The sequence below is a fragment of the Manacus candei genome, unplaced genomic scaffold, assembly GCF_025592945.1.
Source record: "Manacus candei isolate 608988 ecotype Guabito, Panama unplaced genomic scaffold, ASM2559294v1 h1tg000015l, whole genome shotgun sequence".
NCBI classification, from domain to species: Eukaryota; Metazoa; Chordata; class Aves; order Passeriformes; family Pipridae; genus Manacus; species Manacus candei.
The window spans coordinates 20,918,672-20,935,501 of NW_026138063.1; the positions used below are offsets into that span (position 1 = coordinate 20,918,672).

The 16,830-nt window shown below is 46.1% G+C and overlaps 2 protein-coding genes across 2 annotated transcripts in view; both read right to left on the reverse strand.

Annotated features, from left to right (window-relative positions):
• The window catches only part of LOC127468692 (transcription cofactor HES-6-like), a 182,725-nt gene that overhangs the window by 139,446 nt on the left and 26,449 nt on the right, over positions 1-16,830 (reverse strand). The window lies entirely within an intron of this gene.
• LOC127468689 (G-protein coupled receptor 35-like) lies at positions 9,037-10,055 on the reverse strand. The gene has a single exon (XM_051782089.1). It carries the CDS (start codon positions 9,973-9,975, stop codon positions 9,037-9,039), a length of 939 nt encoding a protein of 312 aa, XP_051638049.1. The 5' UTR covers positions 9,976-10,055.

Sequence of the window (16,830 nt, forward strand, 5' to 3'; positions counted from 1 at the left end):
TCTCAAATCCGGGATTAGGATGTTCAAGTGCAAATGAATCAAAATTCAAAGGTAGAGTCCAGTGTGGTGCTGTGCCTCTATGAATGACTGTGTGACTTGTTCTCTTAGACAGCTATTAAATGTTGTCTTAGGTAACATGACTTAATCATGCAGAGCAAAAGGACTCCGGAAAAAACATTGCTCAGTAGAAAGCTAGGAGGTGAGTGACAAACTGCCTTTATCCAGCACTCTTTAGAAGGACAAAGTGGGAAAACAGGAAGCTTATCAGCCCTGATCTGAGTCTAAGGTGTCTTCCATGTTGTGCTGTGACTGGTTTCTGATATTTTTGTGGTTTTAAAGCTTTTAAAAACTGTATGGACAAAGTGAGTTAAGCTAACAAGTTGTCTTGTTACTGAACAGGCTACCACAGCTTGTCACCCCAAAAGGGATTGGCCTCCTTCTCTTCAGAAGGGAGATGGTCAGAAGGGAGATGCTGGTCAGAAAGAAGATACTGAGGACTTGATCTAACTCCAGCTGAGTTGCAGAAAAATTCTGGAAAGGAAAACTGCACAAGGAGCTCATGATGTTGTCACCTATGTCACATGTAGTGCAATACATCTTTCTGCCTAAAGAACAGGTAAAGAACAAGCTTTTCATTGGTGACTTAAAAATTTTTGTTTGTGCTTGAGCTGGAATACAGCATTTTCTTTATCTGGAGGCCTTTTGCATCCCACAAGTGCTCTTTGAGTTGCTCAGTACTCTATTTCTCATCTTCTTAAGCACTCAAAGCCTGGTGTACAGCGAGCTATCTCAATTGCACAGCTGAGAACTTTGGATGGCTAAGGAGTTGTGTTTTTCTCATGTAGCCAGTTTTTTGAATTCAGAAGACTGCAAAACTGGAAATGAGAAAACCTGGGAACTGCTGTATTTTATAGGGACCAGGTACACTCAGCCTCTTCAAGATAAGGCAGAGACCTCTAAAGACATCCCAGGACATAGCAAAAAAATGTAGTTTTTCTTGGAGTTGACCAGCTATGAGGGTAGATTTGTTTCTGACTGCATTTGAGAAACCTTACAAAGGTGTGTCAGGGCTGAATGCTAAGAGGAAGGGAACTGGACAGTCTAGTGAGCAACCAGTCTCACACTAATATGGTTGAGTGAGCAAAACCACGGGAGCAATACTTTTAAGTACAGCATATCTTCATCTGCTTCTGACTCAGAAAGTTACCATCGGAACACCAAGCATGCAGGGTGCCATACCCACAGTCTACAGCTGAGCTCAAATTATCTAATTTTCCATCGTTCAATTTGGTCTTACAGAGCCAAAAAGGCCAGTTAGACAAGGCCAGTGCCAGCCAGGTGCCAGTGAGGACATGTGCTTCCTGGCCAGTCCATTCCTCCTCTGGGCAGGGACAGAATAAGTCTGTGTGTGTCCAGAAGCAATTCTGGTCATGGGAGTGCCAAGAGGCTACAATTTTTTCTTGCATATTTGTAGGAAGAAGCTGACAGTCAAGCTGCAAGTTCAGCTTTAGTGAAACTGTGTAAGAATAGACCCTGCACTCATGTGCAGTCTGCTCCACGAGGTTCAGCATCACACCCACCTTTGCCAGCTGCCCAGTCAGGAGGGTTTGTGCTTGCTCAGCAGAGCTGGGCTGGTGCTGGTGAAGCACCAGCAGCAATTGCCATCCACTAAGCTGCATGCAATTCTTAGGAGTTGTTTCCATGGGTCACATACAGATTGTATTGCTTGAGGAGCCCCTGGGAAAGAGAAAAATGTGAAGCTGCTGTGTCAATCTCTTAAAACAGAGAAATACTTTTGTTTGAAGGAGATGCCTTGCTCACTGAGCCGTGGCACTAGCAAGGGAAATGGTAAGTGTGCACAAAACCAAGGCCTCAAATGAAACCGCCTGCTAATTTCACAATCAACCAGTAAAAGGAACTAATAGTTAGGAGCAGTGAGGATATAAACCCAGCACCTGTGCAGAAGACCCCATGGCTCCTAGCAGGCCTCTTGAGCACTCAATCTTCTGTGGGAGCAGTGAAACAAGATATTTGTCTGCTTAGTCTTACCATTCGAGTGCCACTGTGTGGTTATTGCACACTATTCTTTTTTTCTGACCCAGGCAGTGATCAGATCAGTGTCATGTAATGCTTGCCCATCTACACCATGTAACATAAGCATCGATAAATAACGTATCTAGATTTTTCTTTTCCATAGAAAAACATTTTCTTCTCAGCCTTTGCATTGCATTAGGTAACAAAACATAAGACGAAAATTATTCTCTTTGCATTTTCATTCTTCTGTGCATTACCTGAGCACTGTTGACTGGATCATCACTACAAGACAGCAGCCGTCCCTGCAGCCTGGCACAGATGGATGCCAGTGCAGGAAAGCAGCAGCAGCTGCACTGCACACTTATGCCCTGCACAGTCATTCATAAACCTTCCCACAGACAGCCCTGCACAAAGGGGAAGGAGCTGCCTCATCTGCAGGGCTTATGTGCTCTTGATGCTACAACTTTCTGAAAAACTCATTTCTGTTGAATGGCTTGTTCTGAAAAGGAGATGGGTTGTGTGGACATGACATTTTTTCTATTTCCTTTAACTTTTCCTCATCCACCCCTCCTCAGTGTAGGAATTGGCTTGGTTTTCCTTGTGGTTCCTGCAGGCTATATATAGCATGAATTCCTCCATCAGAGCACAGAAAGGTGCAGTTATCAGTGCAGACTCTTCAGCCTGTGTCGTCTCATCTTGGATCATCTTAGATCTCTGAGGGTGTGAGAACTGCTGTAAACCTCACTGCTGCCGTAAGAGTGTCCAGCCAGGTCCCAGGGCACCAAAGTTCCAACTTGAACCATTAACTGACTTATCGAGGAGATGCAGTGAGTGCTGCAGGGAAACAGAAAGTGCCCAGGGAGAGCTCATCAGATAGACAGAAAAGTTTAGGACGATGCTTGTAGGGATCCCTACATTTACTTCAGAGTCACAGTTCCAAGTGTCTGTCAGTGCTGGTAGAGGAACTGCTTCCCAACAGTGCCATCTTTGGGTAGTTTGTGAGCTGGACAAGAGGCATCAAGGTGGAACTTGACTTTTCCTTTATTTCATGCTCTCTCTCCCCACATATTAAAAAATATGTGTGTATATATTTGTGTGCACATCAATATCATAAATAATTATTAACAGTAATTATGTTGCACATGTGGGTTGCATGCACACTTATTTTTATGAGCTTCCTTTTGCTCCCATCTCTCCTAATGTCTTGGCCAATCCCTTTTAATTTTAGTAAGATAGCCAGCCTTTGAGAGAGAAAGCTCACTGAAGGCATGGCATTCTCTATTCTCCTTTGGAAATGGCAACTGAGAAGACTTCCTTATTCATTCCATTGCAGAAGTGGTCCTTACCTTGAAGAGAATTGGCCATCCTTGTATCTGGCATCTGGAGATGACAGTAATGGGGCTAAGTTGTAGCTTGTTGCTTCTATGCATATAGGTTATCTGCCCTTTCTATCCACATATGATTAGTATTTAAAATATAACCCATCTATCTTGGTCTCAGGGTCTTGGATGCTCCAGAAGGGGGAACAAGGTGGGGATACTGCAATGTGCTGTCAGCCAAGCTGGCTCCTAAGGGAGAAAGGCACTCTGCCTTATTTCTCTAAGAACAGGAGTTCATCCTGCTTTGTACACAGAGAGGTTGTAGTATTTGAGCTTAACAGTGACTGATCCTTCCTTAGTCTGAGTCAATATGGTTGTCTTTGTTCTGGCTGCCTGGCATAGCCCAGTGCCTTTACACACAAATTAGAATGACTGCATGGCTTTGGAAACAAAAACTGCACTTCATTTATGTATAATCATGTCATTTACATTGACAGCCTTCTAGTTTTGCACTTCAAACCAAGTACTAGAGATTTATTTGAAATGCTGGAAAGGTCCCTTCCCTTTAGCACAGGTGCATTCCTATAAATAGCCTGTAGGGGAAAGCCACATAACATGAAAGGCTTCAAGAAAGCAATTTGCAGGAAAGTGAAAAACCTCAAACACATGAAAACCTCTCAAATGAACTAAAGTTACAGTGGCAGAAACTATCATGTAATCAGGTGCAGACTTCTTAACAAAAAAAAAAAAAGATTTAAAAAAAGCTAAGTTTTCAATTAAAAAAAAGTCCTAAGGAGTGGAAGTTTTGGCAAGTAACCTTGCCATGTTACTGAAATGTCAGCCTGGGATGACAACTTTTGAATTTGGGTGGACACAGCTCTGAAAGACCCAACAATTTTCTGAAGCCCAGAGTGGTCTGGCCTGCCTGCAGAGGTAGGGAATGTGTACATGTCTGTCTGTTTTTGTGGCAACCAGGATGGTCTTCACTTTAAAAACACACTTTTATCACTTTGCATCCAGCTAGAGGTATGTTGCCCTGTGCAAGTGTTCTGCCAATTTGTTTACCCCTTTCCTCCCCCAGGAATTGTACAAGTGGCCAAGAAATTTGTGAAGGTAGGTTATCGTGTAGGAATTTAATTGTATTGTTGCCTTGAATTCTTGTGCTTTTGGACTCCTCCCTGTCCCCAGGAACTATCTGACATTTATGCACAGAGTGTGACCTGTTTTGTTCCTTGCAGAAGGGCTTTAACTGTGATGTAGGGCTTAAATTTCCTAGGCCAGAGGAAAACATTCCTTTGCAAAGCCTTTCACTGAGCCTTAACATCCAATTGGGATTGTTCTGGAGCAACCAGGTAAACACTGGCAACCAGCCAGATGTCTGGATATTTCTCCAATTCTACATGAAATTTGCAATATTCCTCAAACAGCAAGACTTTGCCACCCCAGGTCACAGGCTGAGCATCATCTGCCAGCCTGAAAGAGCAAAGCTTCCCTGGAGGTGTCTTCAGCTGGTGAGAGACTTGCAGCCTGCCCATCAGAGTCTGGTCCCAACTAAGGCCTTTGCAACATCCATCAGGATGGGTGCTGGGAATCTTCCAAGCATGTCCCACTGCTCCCACAGGATGAAGCTGCTGTCTGCAGTGCTGCCAGAGAAGGGCAATGTGATGGAGCCCCAGAGCTCTGCTCTGGGCTGCGGTGAAGAGGGTACAGGACCTCCACTGGTTCTGAACAGCAGAGGGCAGTTGTGGCCTGGGGAATATATTAATCTGTCACTAGTTTAAACGTGTTAAAGATGACTTGGCCATCTGTTTAGCCCTGACGGAATCATCCTGTCATGCATGAGGTGTCACCTGAGTCACCTGACAGGTTCCCCCGGCTGTCTGGCTGTGACATTACACTGCCTTGGCAAAGCACGTTGTTCCTCATTGATCCATAAAAATGCCTTAAACACAGGTTAATTCAAAACCAAACAGTGTTGCCTCTCAGCTTTGTTGTTCTGAAGCACAGCAGCGGCATTGCTTGTGCTTGCAAAGCTCACAGCTTGTAGAGCTGTAGCACCTGTCGCGTCCCTCTGATCTTGCACAGGGGTGGGGAGAAGCACCAGCTGTCACAGCCGGTGGGAGGGGATTTGCCTTCATGCTGCCTTCATAGTTCTCTGACAACTTACAGTCAAGAAACTGATGAAAAAGAACCAGAGTTTTTGCATGAGAAAGCAGGTGTATCTCCACATCTTTGGCAGGCCGTCTACTGAAAGGGACTAGAGTAATTCATAATGGTACAAAGAAAATGACTGTAGTTTGCAACTGTATGAACAGACTCTTTTAGAATTATACTTCCCTATATTATTATTAGTGTTATGAAAAGTGTTTCTCTGATCATGGTCACCTAACCTAAGACTTTATTTGAAATACTAAATGTCAATTCCACTGTCTTGTAGACTGTCTCATTCCTGAAATAACTCAACTATTCATGTTATTCATATAACTCATGTATATTGTGTTGACAAGTTGAATAAATGGTTTGGAAAAGAATGCAGTGAGGCATAAAGACATATGCAAAGTTTTACACATAGGAATAGTTGTGAGTACAAATGTGAGATATGGGTGAGCTTGACATGCTACATGTCTGAAAAAAGAGGATCTGCATCTTAGAATAAATTGCAAATGGAGCAGGATGGGAAATGAAATGGAAGATTAGGCTGCTGTAGAAAAAAGTCAACATGATTATAGGATATCAATTGTTTAAAGAGTTATAGAATAAATAGTTTGCTATATCCACTGCAGATGGGAAAAGAAATAATGGATTTACACTGCACTTGGAAATGCTCTGCCTGGAAATTTGAAGAAACCCTTTTAATGCTGAAGGTAGATGAAAACAGACATACCCCTTCCTGTGAAGTGTTATTATTCTTTTTACTTTAGATCTCTGAAGCAGAATGGGAATTCCCCATAAGGTAATATTTCCCCACTTTTGTTTTACTTTTCTATTTGTTCCCTAACATCTAGTATTTTAGATGTGTTGTGAAACTGGCTGCTGCTGTGAGATTTCATTCCTTTAAATGTTTGGACTTCTCTGGTTCCTCATCCATAATGAAAGTTGTGCTAATCAGGTAGTTTTCAGGGCACATCTGGACAATTGTTTTGTTTTTATCAGCAGCAGTGCTGGGTGATGCCACTTCTTTGCTTGCAAATTCTAGGTAGCTTTTCATATATAAAGGAAGAATTTGCGATGATCTGTTTGATCTTCTCACTTTTTGTTCTATGTGATTGATCATTTTTCCTTCCCTTCTAAGCTCTGCCTGATGTCCTGCTCGAGACTGTTTACCAGCCAGAGAAAGCCCTTCTGATGAGGTTTTTCTGTACCCTGGTACAAATTGCTGACAGACAGCTTTGATGGGCTCCTGCCTCCTTTGCAGGGAAGATCTCCGTCTCCCCTGCCTCCCAGAGACTGTGCCATGCTGGTTCCAGTTGCAGTGCACAGATCTTCTGGCAAAGTGAGAGATGTACTGGTACCATTTCCACACATGGGAGGGGGGCCACTTGACAATGTTACCCTGTAGCATTAGGGTTCTGCAGAGCCTCTGCCCCATGTGGGTTTTTTTCTTGGCTTTCTCCTTCAAGATGTGATGCTGCAACATCAGATCTTGACCAAAACAGAACTACAGGGTAGGCAGCAGAATATGTCAATCATATTTTTAGCATGGACAGCCTGTGAAATGGCAGTGTTAGGGTAACTGCATCTATCTCACACAATGATAAGCCCTGCTCCTTGGGACTGTTTCCCCTTTCCCCTTTCTCAGGCCTGTATGGAGCTGAGCCAGAGCAGATAACGTGCCGGCAGGGGTCTCTGTGCTATAGCCCTCTCCACACTCCTGCAGCACCAACACTGAAGGGACTGGCTCTGTGGCTCTGTGAAAGACACAAGGGAGGGCATGGTAAAGTTTCCCAGCTGCCTGCCACTGCTTCAGTGCTTGTGGAATCCCCTGGACACTACCAGGCAGTGCTGGCAATCGGAACAGCTCTGCTGCACCAAGGAAACAAAATCACAGAGACACACCTCCAAAACCTGAAAGCAGCATCCAACCAACTCACTAAACTCCCCAGTATGTGTCCTTCAGCCCCCTGGAGCTCTGGGGACAACTGAGGTTTCAGGCCTGACCAAATGCCAACAAACAGCAAAATACTCTCTTATGCCAGTCTCTGCCTTCCCTGTGCAGGAAGGTCAAAACTTCTAGTTCTGATGGCTACTCACTCACATAAAAGCAAGATCCTGAATTGCTTCGTAGGCTTTTCCTTGTGGGTTTATTTGAGGTTTTTTTTTCTTAAGCCTAAATTTTGACTGCAATTTCAATTTGGTCATTTGAACTTGAAGCAACAGTTACCATCTTTTTCTTTTAAGGGGCAGGACAGTTATATCTTGCTGAAATGTTAGCAAAATGCAGTGGTTCAACCCTGCTGCTTGGAGCTGCTGAAGGACTATGGCTGCTGCATCATCGTTTGCCAGACTCTTGTGCTAGAAAACAGAAAATATTTGTGGATAACCATGTCATTTTCCTCACGGATTGCTATTCCAGTGCTGCATGGTGGCAAGTAGTTTGTTGTGGCCCAGGAATTGATAACTCATCTGTTACATTTATGGGAGCACTCAGAGAGCTGAAGTTTTGTTCAGACTGAAGGAGGATCTAAGAAACCCATCATGAACTTGACATATAAGCAAGATAAAAATTTTTATCCAAGGTAGAACATGCCTCTTCAGGGAATCAGAAAGTTCCTTGCTCATTTTTGGGCTGCACTGTTAAAGAACCTTTTGTGAGGCAGCTCTTATACTGCAGTAACTAAGTCTTCTCTCCCAATCTCCAGTATAATTTGGCACTAATAATACTCCTGTGTATAATGGTAATAAATGAATAGTGACTTTAAAAGGCAGAATGATGGCCAAAAAATGTGCAACGATTAAATTTGTCACATACACACACGGCCCTTTATTTCTGCTTGCAGGGAAACACCAGTAATGCCAGAGCATTAAATAATATACCAAAGATGAAAATTGTGACATAAATTATCAGCTGAATGACCTGAGTAGTTTCATTCATTTTTATGCCACAGTTGCTCACTGCAGCTTCCATCTTGTTGGGCCGCCTGCCAAAGTATTGACACAAAGCAGATAGATCTAACTTTGGGTGGGGGATAATTTCTGTGATGGGAATAGTAATTTCCTATGTTGTTTGGACAATGTCTGGACAAAGGTTTCAGACTGCTGTTTGCAGGAAGAGAAAGATGACAGTCTTCTGTAGGGGAAATAATTGTTAATTTTCACTTAGAAAGTTAATGGTCTCTAGGTTTAAATGAGCAGTACATGGGTTTGCAGTCCATGGAGGAAATTTTTGAGAGGTTTATTATTCAGAAGACACTGAAAGTGAGGGACCATGAAGCCAACCAAAATCACCAGGAGGTGCCTGAAGCTGCCATACAATGATAGAAGACTATAATCAGAGCTGAAGTCAAGTCACTGAGGACAGAAGGGCAAAATTCAAGTTAATATCAGACCCTTTGGTGGGAGTTGCTCTGTTTTGCGGGTTTGCCTATACCTACAATGACTGCACATACTGTAGGTGGTTTCATACCCTCTGCCTCAAAACTTCAGCAGCAGAGTGACACTTAACAGCTCGTGCACTGCACCTTGTTCATGCCATGACTTGACCTGTGGGTGGCTGTGACTCTTGCCTTTCTTTTGTTTTGGACCTCATACAGGTGGAGAACATAGAAGAAAATTCTGGAAATTCCTTGGCTGCAAAATAATAGCAAAATGCATCCAAACAGCAGTTAACATTTGCTAAGCATGCAGAGATCTTAATAGAGGTGCTAACTGCTGACACCAGAGAAGAAGCTCCAGTAACATCCACTATGAACTGCATGATCGTTGTAATGTAGAAAGGGGAGAAACATACAGTGAACACACACAAATTCACAGAAACAATGTGCACTGCCTTCTGGATTAATTTTGTCTCATGGGGGCTTGTGGCCATGTTCTTTTTGAGACATCTGATGATTTGTACTGAGCAAAAAATCACAATACCTAAGGGAATAAAATATCCAAAGATATTACCGAATAAAGAAAAATAGCTGGGGTCAAGATATCGCCTACGAAAGCAGAATCTTTCCCACCTATTCTGAACTTTTGGATGGATATTGGAATAAATTATGAGCATTATCCAAAGAAAGCCACAGATAGAAGCTGATTTCAGTGGGGATCGAAAAACCTTTGCTTTTAGAGGGAACTTGATTGCAATGTATCGATCAATTGCAATCAAGGTTATGATAAAGACGCTCATAGGCATATTTGTAAAATACATATTGCTTGTGGCAATACACAGCTGGTCTATGGGATGGTTGTACTTGGTAAAATACATTAAGAAAGGCAGGGAACAGAGCAGGAGACTGTCCGCGACGATGAGGTTGATCATGTACACCTTGGTCTCAGTCCACCCCTTGAATTTGCAGCAGAAGACCCAGAAGGCAATTGCGTTCAGTGGGATCCCCAAAGCGAGCACTGGGATGTAGACAATCAGCTGAAAGAGTGCGATGCCACCGTGCAGCGCGGTATTTTCAGTGCTGTTGTTCATGCTGGGCCGTCTCTGCAAGGGAAGAGTGCAGGCGTGAGGCTGAGCTCTGGACGGGTTCAGTGGCTCATCAGCACCCTCAGACCCTCAGCCATCAAAGTTACACTGGCACTCGCTGCCAGATAACAAAAACACATAGACAACGCTCTTGCAGCTATTGAGTGGTTAAGCCTGCCTCTCCTTCCCTCCAGGCCTCACCAACAGCCAAGAGTCTGCAAAGCAGAAGGATAATTTTTGTTGTCCCTTACCTTTGCTGCTGCTGTAGTTATCAGAGAGCCACTGCCTTTAGGGCAGCCCACAGCAGAGCTGGGCAACATTCCCCTTTTGCCCTCTGAGACCCTTGCTTTGATACTGGAGCCACCCCATAGGTTTGTTCTGGGTCTTGCCAGGCCTGAGAACCTCCTCAGGATTTGAACCCTTCCAGCCATGGGGTAGCTCAGGTGGCTTTACTCCCAGGGGCAGTGGGAACACAGCTGCAGGCTGGGCAGTGGGTACCTGCTGTGAGCAGGCTGCCCCCAGGCTCAAATCCACTCCTCTCTCTGCAGGGTCCAGGGGAGGAACAGCTCAGCGTGGGTACCCCCAGCCCAAGCAGATAACAGGTCTCAAGAGAAAGAAGGGGAAGTGAGAACATGTCTTATCTCCGCCTTCAAAGGTAGGAAGCCAAATTCTGCTAGAGCAGAAAACTCAAATCTGCAAACTTAGACTGTCTTCTAGTACTCTGTTAAATATTTCACTACCAGCAAGGAGGATAAATTAGATTTTGTCTGCAGCTCATAAAGGCAGTGTTTACAAAGAGGCTGGCATGAAAAACACTCAGATTCCTACAATCTCTTGCAGATACATTGCCTGATAAGTCAGCGGCTTCTAAACATTAACACAAAAATTGAAGTGAAACTGATTGCATGAAGTAAGTGAACCATTTTTGGTGTCCAAGACTGGGAGACAGATGTGGCAACCAACAGAGGAAAACATAGCACCTGCCCTAGTGGCAGAACTGACATGGCATTGCTGAACCACTGGGATACAGTCATTTTTAGATGGAATTTATGGAGCAACTAACATACAGCCCTTGTCCTAGCGCTCTTGGGCTTTCAGCCACACAGGTTCTTGGCTGCACTGTGGTTACCGTGGCTGCCCTGTAGCTGTTCCCTGTCAGCCTGTTGTCACCTCACACTGAAAAAGCCACTCTCTGCATGCATACCACTCCCCTGAGGAGCAGCTGAGCCCACTGGGCTGTGCATACCAGCTACATCCTATCCCCCATATAAGCACAGAGCCCATGGTATTTCCCAAGGTGGTGTGCCAGGGGTCCCCACACTCATGGAAGAGGCATGGTAAGAGTCACTGGTGTGAAACTGCAGCAAGGGATGAAGAACCCCCTGAATGGAACATGTAGCTGCAAAACAGTGACACATAACAGCCTCCTGTGAAAGCAGGAGGAAGTCAGGCCTCCTGTGCTCAGCTGAGGACTGACCCCTGTGTTCGCAAGCTGGAGGTGAGAGGTGGCTAGAGGTGAGAAAGCACACCATAGAGCACTGAGCAGAGCACACTGCCACACACCAGTGTGGGGAGAATTTCAAAGCCATTACCTGCTTCCTGTGAGGCCGTTAGCTGGGTTTGTTTAGTCCAGAGAAATCTTGCAGGGTAAATGCAGAGAAGGCGATCTGTGGGTGCCACAGGTGTTGGTGCAGGACACAGTTGTCCCGGAGCCCGCTGTGACAGTTCGGCAGCGTTGAAATTCATCAATGAACTCCAGTACACTAAAAGTTCTTCCTTGTCATCTCTCAGGCTGACGGAGTCTCTGGTGATCTTTGTTGTTCCACTTCTCAGAAGGTCAATGCTTCAGCGTCAGTTTTTCCACACGAAGTGCCCTCCCCCTCATCCCCTCACAAAAACCAGCAATTAAAATTTAATATTTTCAGTTATGGGAAAACAATTTCTGAAGTAAAATCCATAATGGTTGGAAATTGCCCTTCTGGCAGCAGAAGGCTCCCCAAGGAGCCCAGCAGCCTGTGCAGGGTCTGCTGCGGTGGCAGAGCGTGCCCCAGGCAGGCAGCACTGCAAGGGCAATGACTTTCCTGAGGGCTCCCAGCAGTGCTTGTGCACCCTGTGACATCGAGCCCAGGGCACAGGGACCCAGCCTGCTGCTATTTGGTGTCTTTACAAGAAGGTGACGGATGCTATGGGCTTGCTTGACTTCTCTACCTCAGGCAGGTGGGTAACACTCTCAGCATCACTGGGAGCCTATACAAAGACAGTTAAGAGCTTGCCACAGTCATATTTTATAGAAATTTGAATGGATTTTGCTGTCCACTGGCTACAGCAGTTGCAGTCCTACCTGTGTGAGCCACCTGACAGGCTCTGTCTACTTCATGATCTGTCCCATTAATTACCCTCTCAGGAGATCACGGTCTCAAAGGTGACAGCAGCAGATGGACCATCAGCTCTGGGCTCAGATGTGTAAGGCAGATGTAGGTCACAAAGGAAGATGCATAAATGGGCAGGAAACACTCATCCATGCTGTCTCCTGGAATACTCTGAGAAGTGCTGGTGCAGAAGTAGGGGCCATTTTGGGTATTTTTCAGTATTTAGAAAGAAAACCCAATTCTTGGAGCCTCTGTATAACATATAGAGAGTTAATGCACTCCCTATCTGCCCTGACTCTCCCAGGCTGCTGACTCACAGAAAAATGCATTTTGTGGATGGAAATGTCAGGGGTGTCCACGGGGGCAGCCTGTGGAAACCCAGACCCAGACGAGTTCAAGTCTCTGACCTTAAGGTACAGGTGGGAGGGGGAACCATCCTGGTGCCTAAACATAAAACCAGAGAATAGCAATGCATGGGTGGCAAATATGTAGGCAGCAATAAAAGGGCTTCCCCATGGGTGGGAGCAACAGCCCCTCAGGGATTGCTGCTCTAAAGAAGTGTCTCTGTGCCAAGGCTCAGCGGTGCAGCAAGAGGGGAGCCAGCAGGAAGATTCAGCTCTAAAATCTGGACTTTGTGCCCTTATGCACCAGACAATACTTGCTTTCCCCCTGTCTTCCTTCACCCTTGTTTGACCTGTGCAGTTGAAGAGGAAGGATTGTCTGATGGCGTGGTGTTACGTGCAACAATGCAGTGGAAACAATTAAAGCACAGTGCTTTTCCTCCAGGTGAGGAACACATCCTACATCTTACGTCTTTTCATCTTTTGCCTTGTAATCCCTTTTGTTATCTTGGTTTATTCATATGGGAAGCTGCCCTTTTCTGTAAGGGAGGAAAATCGATTCCTCATCTGCATTTTTACTTTGACCCCAAACCAAGTAGAAAGCAGTGATTACCATTTCCCCCATTTAAACTCCTCTGCTGTCAGATATGCTGCCATTCTTGGAAACTGGATCTCCTGTGACTGTCTTGCTGACATGCTCCAGTCTACCAGGACTTTAAAAGTCACATTCAAGTATGAACAGATGGAGTAACCCAGCTTCTTTTGGTCCCGGTTGGTCTCCCTCACGTCCTGTTCTGCCCACTGTCCCGACTTGCCTCGCATTTCGTCGGAGTAACCGGTACCACCTGCAGAGAAACTTTGGAGGGGCAAAACTGCTCTTCCCCCTCCTCCTCTTCCTCCTCCTTCTCCCTGCCTGTGGCATTATACAACCATTGAGGGGGAAGGTGAGTTCCAGCCAGAGCCAGTCTTTGACGGCATGAGTCCACAGGAGGAATCACCCTTTCCCCTTCTACCTTCCCCTCGGGTGGCGGTCTGTGTTCAGCTGCCTCCCGCAGCAGAGGTGAGCAACTGCAGCCTCCACAATCCGGAGCCCAACAGCACCCGCTGGTGACCGTGAGTCAGGCACTGCAGCCCCTGCCTCCTGGCCCCACCTGCGTTATCACTGCACTGAAAGGCAAAAAATACTTAATTGTTTTGGTGGAAATTGTGTTACAGGGTTATTGTTTGTTATTGTTGTGTTACCTATATATATACATATATTTTTTGGTAAAGAGCTATTCTTTTATTTTCTACACCTTTTCGACTGGAGCCTCTTAATTTTGAAGTTATAATTACTTCTGAGGAGCACGTTTTTTTCTCATATCCCGCCCTCCATAACAAACATTTCTGTCTTGGTAAACTGAGACACTCATAAAAAGTTGATTTAGGGCTCAGGAGAGCATTACTCCCATCTCGAGCTTTTCCTGACACCTGAATATCTCCGTGAACAGACTCTTCCTTTCAAGCTCAGCAAGAATCTGAGGCAGTGTCCATGACCACACCACAGCTCTTCTAGGTGAGGAAGGGATTAAAAACTCAAGACCTTTACTACTTGTCCCTGCAGGGGTCATCAAAGCAGCATGGAGATTGCAGGTAGCTGCCCCGGGAACAGGCACAACAGGGTACTTCCTGATCAGTTACTTTTTGTAGGGAAAAAAGCCCTAGTGGATTTTCTGTCCCCAGTTGCAGTGGAAGAATCCTGGCATGTCCAAATATTTTCAGGGCAAGAAAATTAATTTTCAGGCCTTGGAAGTCTTCAAAGGATATGAAGTTTGCAGAAAGCCTCACTTTCCACCTCTGTTTTTTCCACCAGCACATGTTGGTCTGCTGTGGCCTGGCTCCTTCACCACCAACCTCTTCACCCCAAGACAGAAGGAATTCTGGAGTCAAATGCCCACAGGAAGACATTGAGGTCTGAGTTGTGCTGGTCTCACCAGCTTCTTGGTCTGGTCCCTGGAGCTTCCACAAGCAAGCGTGTGACACCTTTGTCTATGAATGAAAAGTTGACTCTCTGTTCCTTATAACCTACTCTGTTGCACACATAATGGACACAAAGGTAAGGGTTACCAGTTCTCCTTTCTCCTGGAGGACTCTGGGCTTGAGGCTTTCTTAAAAGGGGAGCTGCTCCTTTGGACACCCAGTATCTGCTGATGGATCAATTTATTTATTTATTTATTTATTTAATTATTTATTCAGTTTTGTGGCTTTTGCACGTGATGGTGCTGCTTTGGGAGAGTTCATGGCTCAAGGTGCCAATGGGGAGCATTTGCTCAGAGCAACAGCTGTATGTAGGTCAGGCTCCTGCTGGAGCTCCCGAGCTCCCTTCTTGGTTCTCCTGCAGCTCAGGAGACTGTTGATAAACCACATTCCCACCACTTCTTTTCTTCAGGACAGTGTTGACACAGAGGGTATCCAGGGCTTGGATACTGGCCGAGTCACTGTTGTCTTCTCCAAGACCAGCCAACCCCCACTGTACAATATTGTCCATTGTTTATGGTTAATTAAATCATTAACCATATGGTTAATTACAGAATCACAGAATATGCCGAGTTGGAATGGATCCACATGGATCATCAAGCCCCACCCTCAGCCCTGCACAGGACCATCCCCAAGAGTCACACCATGTGCCTGAGAGTGTTGTCCAAACCCTCCTGGAGCTCTGGCAGCCTTGGTGCTGTGCCCACTGCCCTGGGGAGCCTGGTCAGTGCCCAACCACCCTCTGGGGGAAGAACCTTTTCCTGAGATCCAACCTAACCCTGTCCTGACACAGCTCTAGGCTGTTCCCTGGGGTCCTGTTCCTGGTCCCCACAGAGCCAGTTTTTACGGTTAATTACCATATAAGCCCACAACAATTAACCTAATTGGGATGACAGTGCCCTCTGAGGCAGGGTGGGTTAGTTCAGGAGTGACAAGGGGAGTTCCAGAGGGAATGTGAACCTTGATCCCGTGGACACTGGCCCAGAGTTCCTGCAGGTGCTGCAGCTGAGGTGGAGGTGCACAGAGCTCCATTGTGATCCCACTGCAGCAGCCAGTCAGGGTGGGAGAGAGGGAGGTCGTGGCACTGCTGGAGGGGCTGCAGAGCCAGCTCTGGCCATTGTGTTTGAGCAAGGGCTGTGCAAACAGCACTACGTGCTGGGCTGAGGGTGCTGCTACCATTTCTTGTTGGCAGCAGCGGGTCGGAGGTTCAGAGGGACAAATTCGGGTCCAGAGTCTATGTGTGAGGAGAGCTGTGACTGATCAGAGACATGATAGGGGCTGGGGCCTCAGAGCATCGTGCTGTGGTCTCAGGAGACTGAGTGGGTGCCCCTTGTAGAGTTGTGGGGTGGGAAGAGAAGATTGAGGTGGATATGATGAGGAAGAGGAGCACAACCAGCTCATTTCCTTCCTGCGCACTTGAGCACAGACACTCTGGCCCTGCACCATCTCCTTGGCTGCCTTCATTCCTTCCTCACGCCCTGTCACCTCTGATGTCCTTTCTCATCTTGCTGCTGGGCCTGAAGAGCTCTGTCTCTTCCCATGGGGTCTGAGAGCGTGTTTGTCCCAGAGAGACCAAACAGAATCCCACAAAAAGCCAAGGAGCTGAAGAAGGTGGGGATGGAGTCCCTCATGTGCTGTGGGCTTGGACATGGATGTTTTACCAATGGCAAGGGTGCTCCTGTTTGCCCCTCTGAAGACTGGTGACTGTGGTTTGCTGAGGGGGATGGGGTGCACTGTGGCTGCATGTGAAGGTACATCCCTCACCCCAACATGGAACAGTTTCGTAAGTGGTCCAAATACCAGATCTTTGCAGATGTTAAAACATCCCCTCCTCCAAAAATGCTGGCTAAGGCTGCGGCAGTGGGGCTGGGATAGCTGTATTTGCTGAGCAAGCAGCCACTGTTTGCACAGATGGGACTCATTGGGCTATAGGTGGATTGAACTTTGTTCTGAGAATCATCCATTACATCTTTTGCTCCCCTCACCTCCGCTGCCTTGGCTTTGGATCCTTTTCTCTACCTTGGGCCAAGGGAATGACCTTCCTCTGGGCCATTTATCATGGAATCCTGGAATGGTTGGGGTTGGAAGGGAACTTAAAGCTGATCCAGTTCCCCCCCTCTGCCATGGGCAAGGGC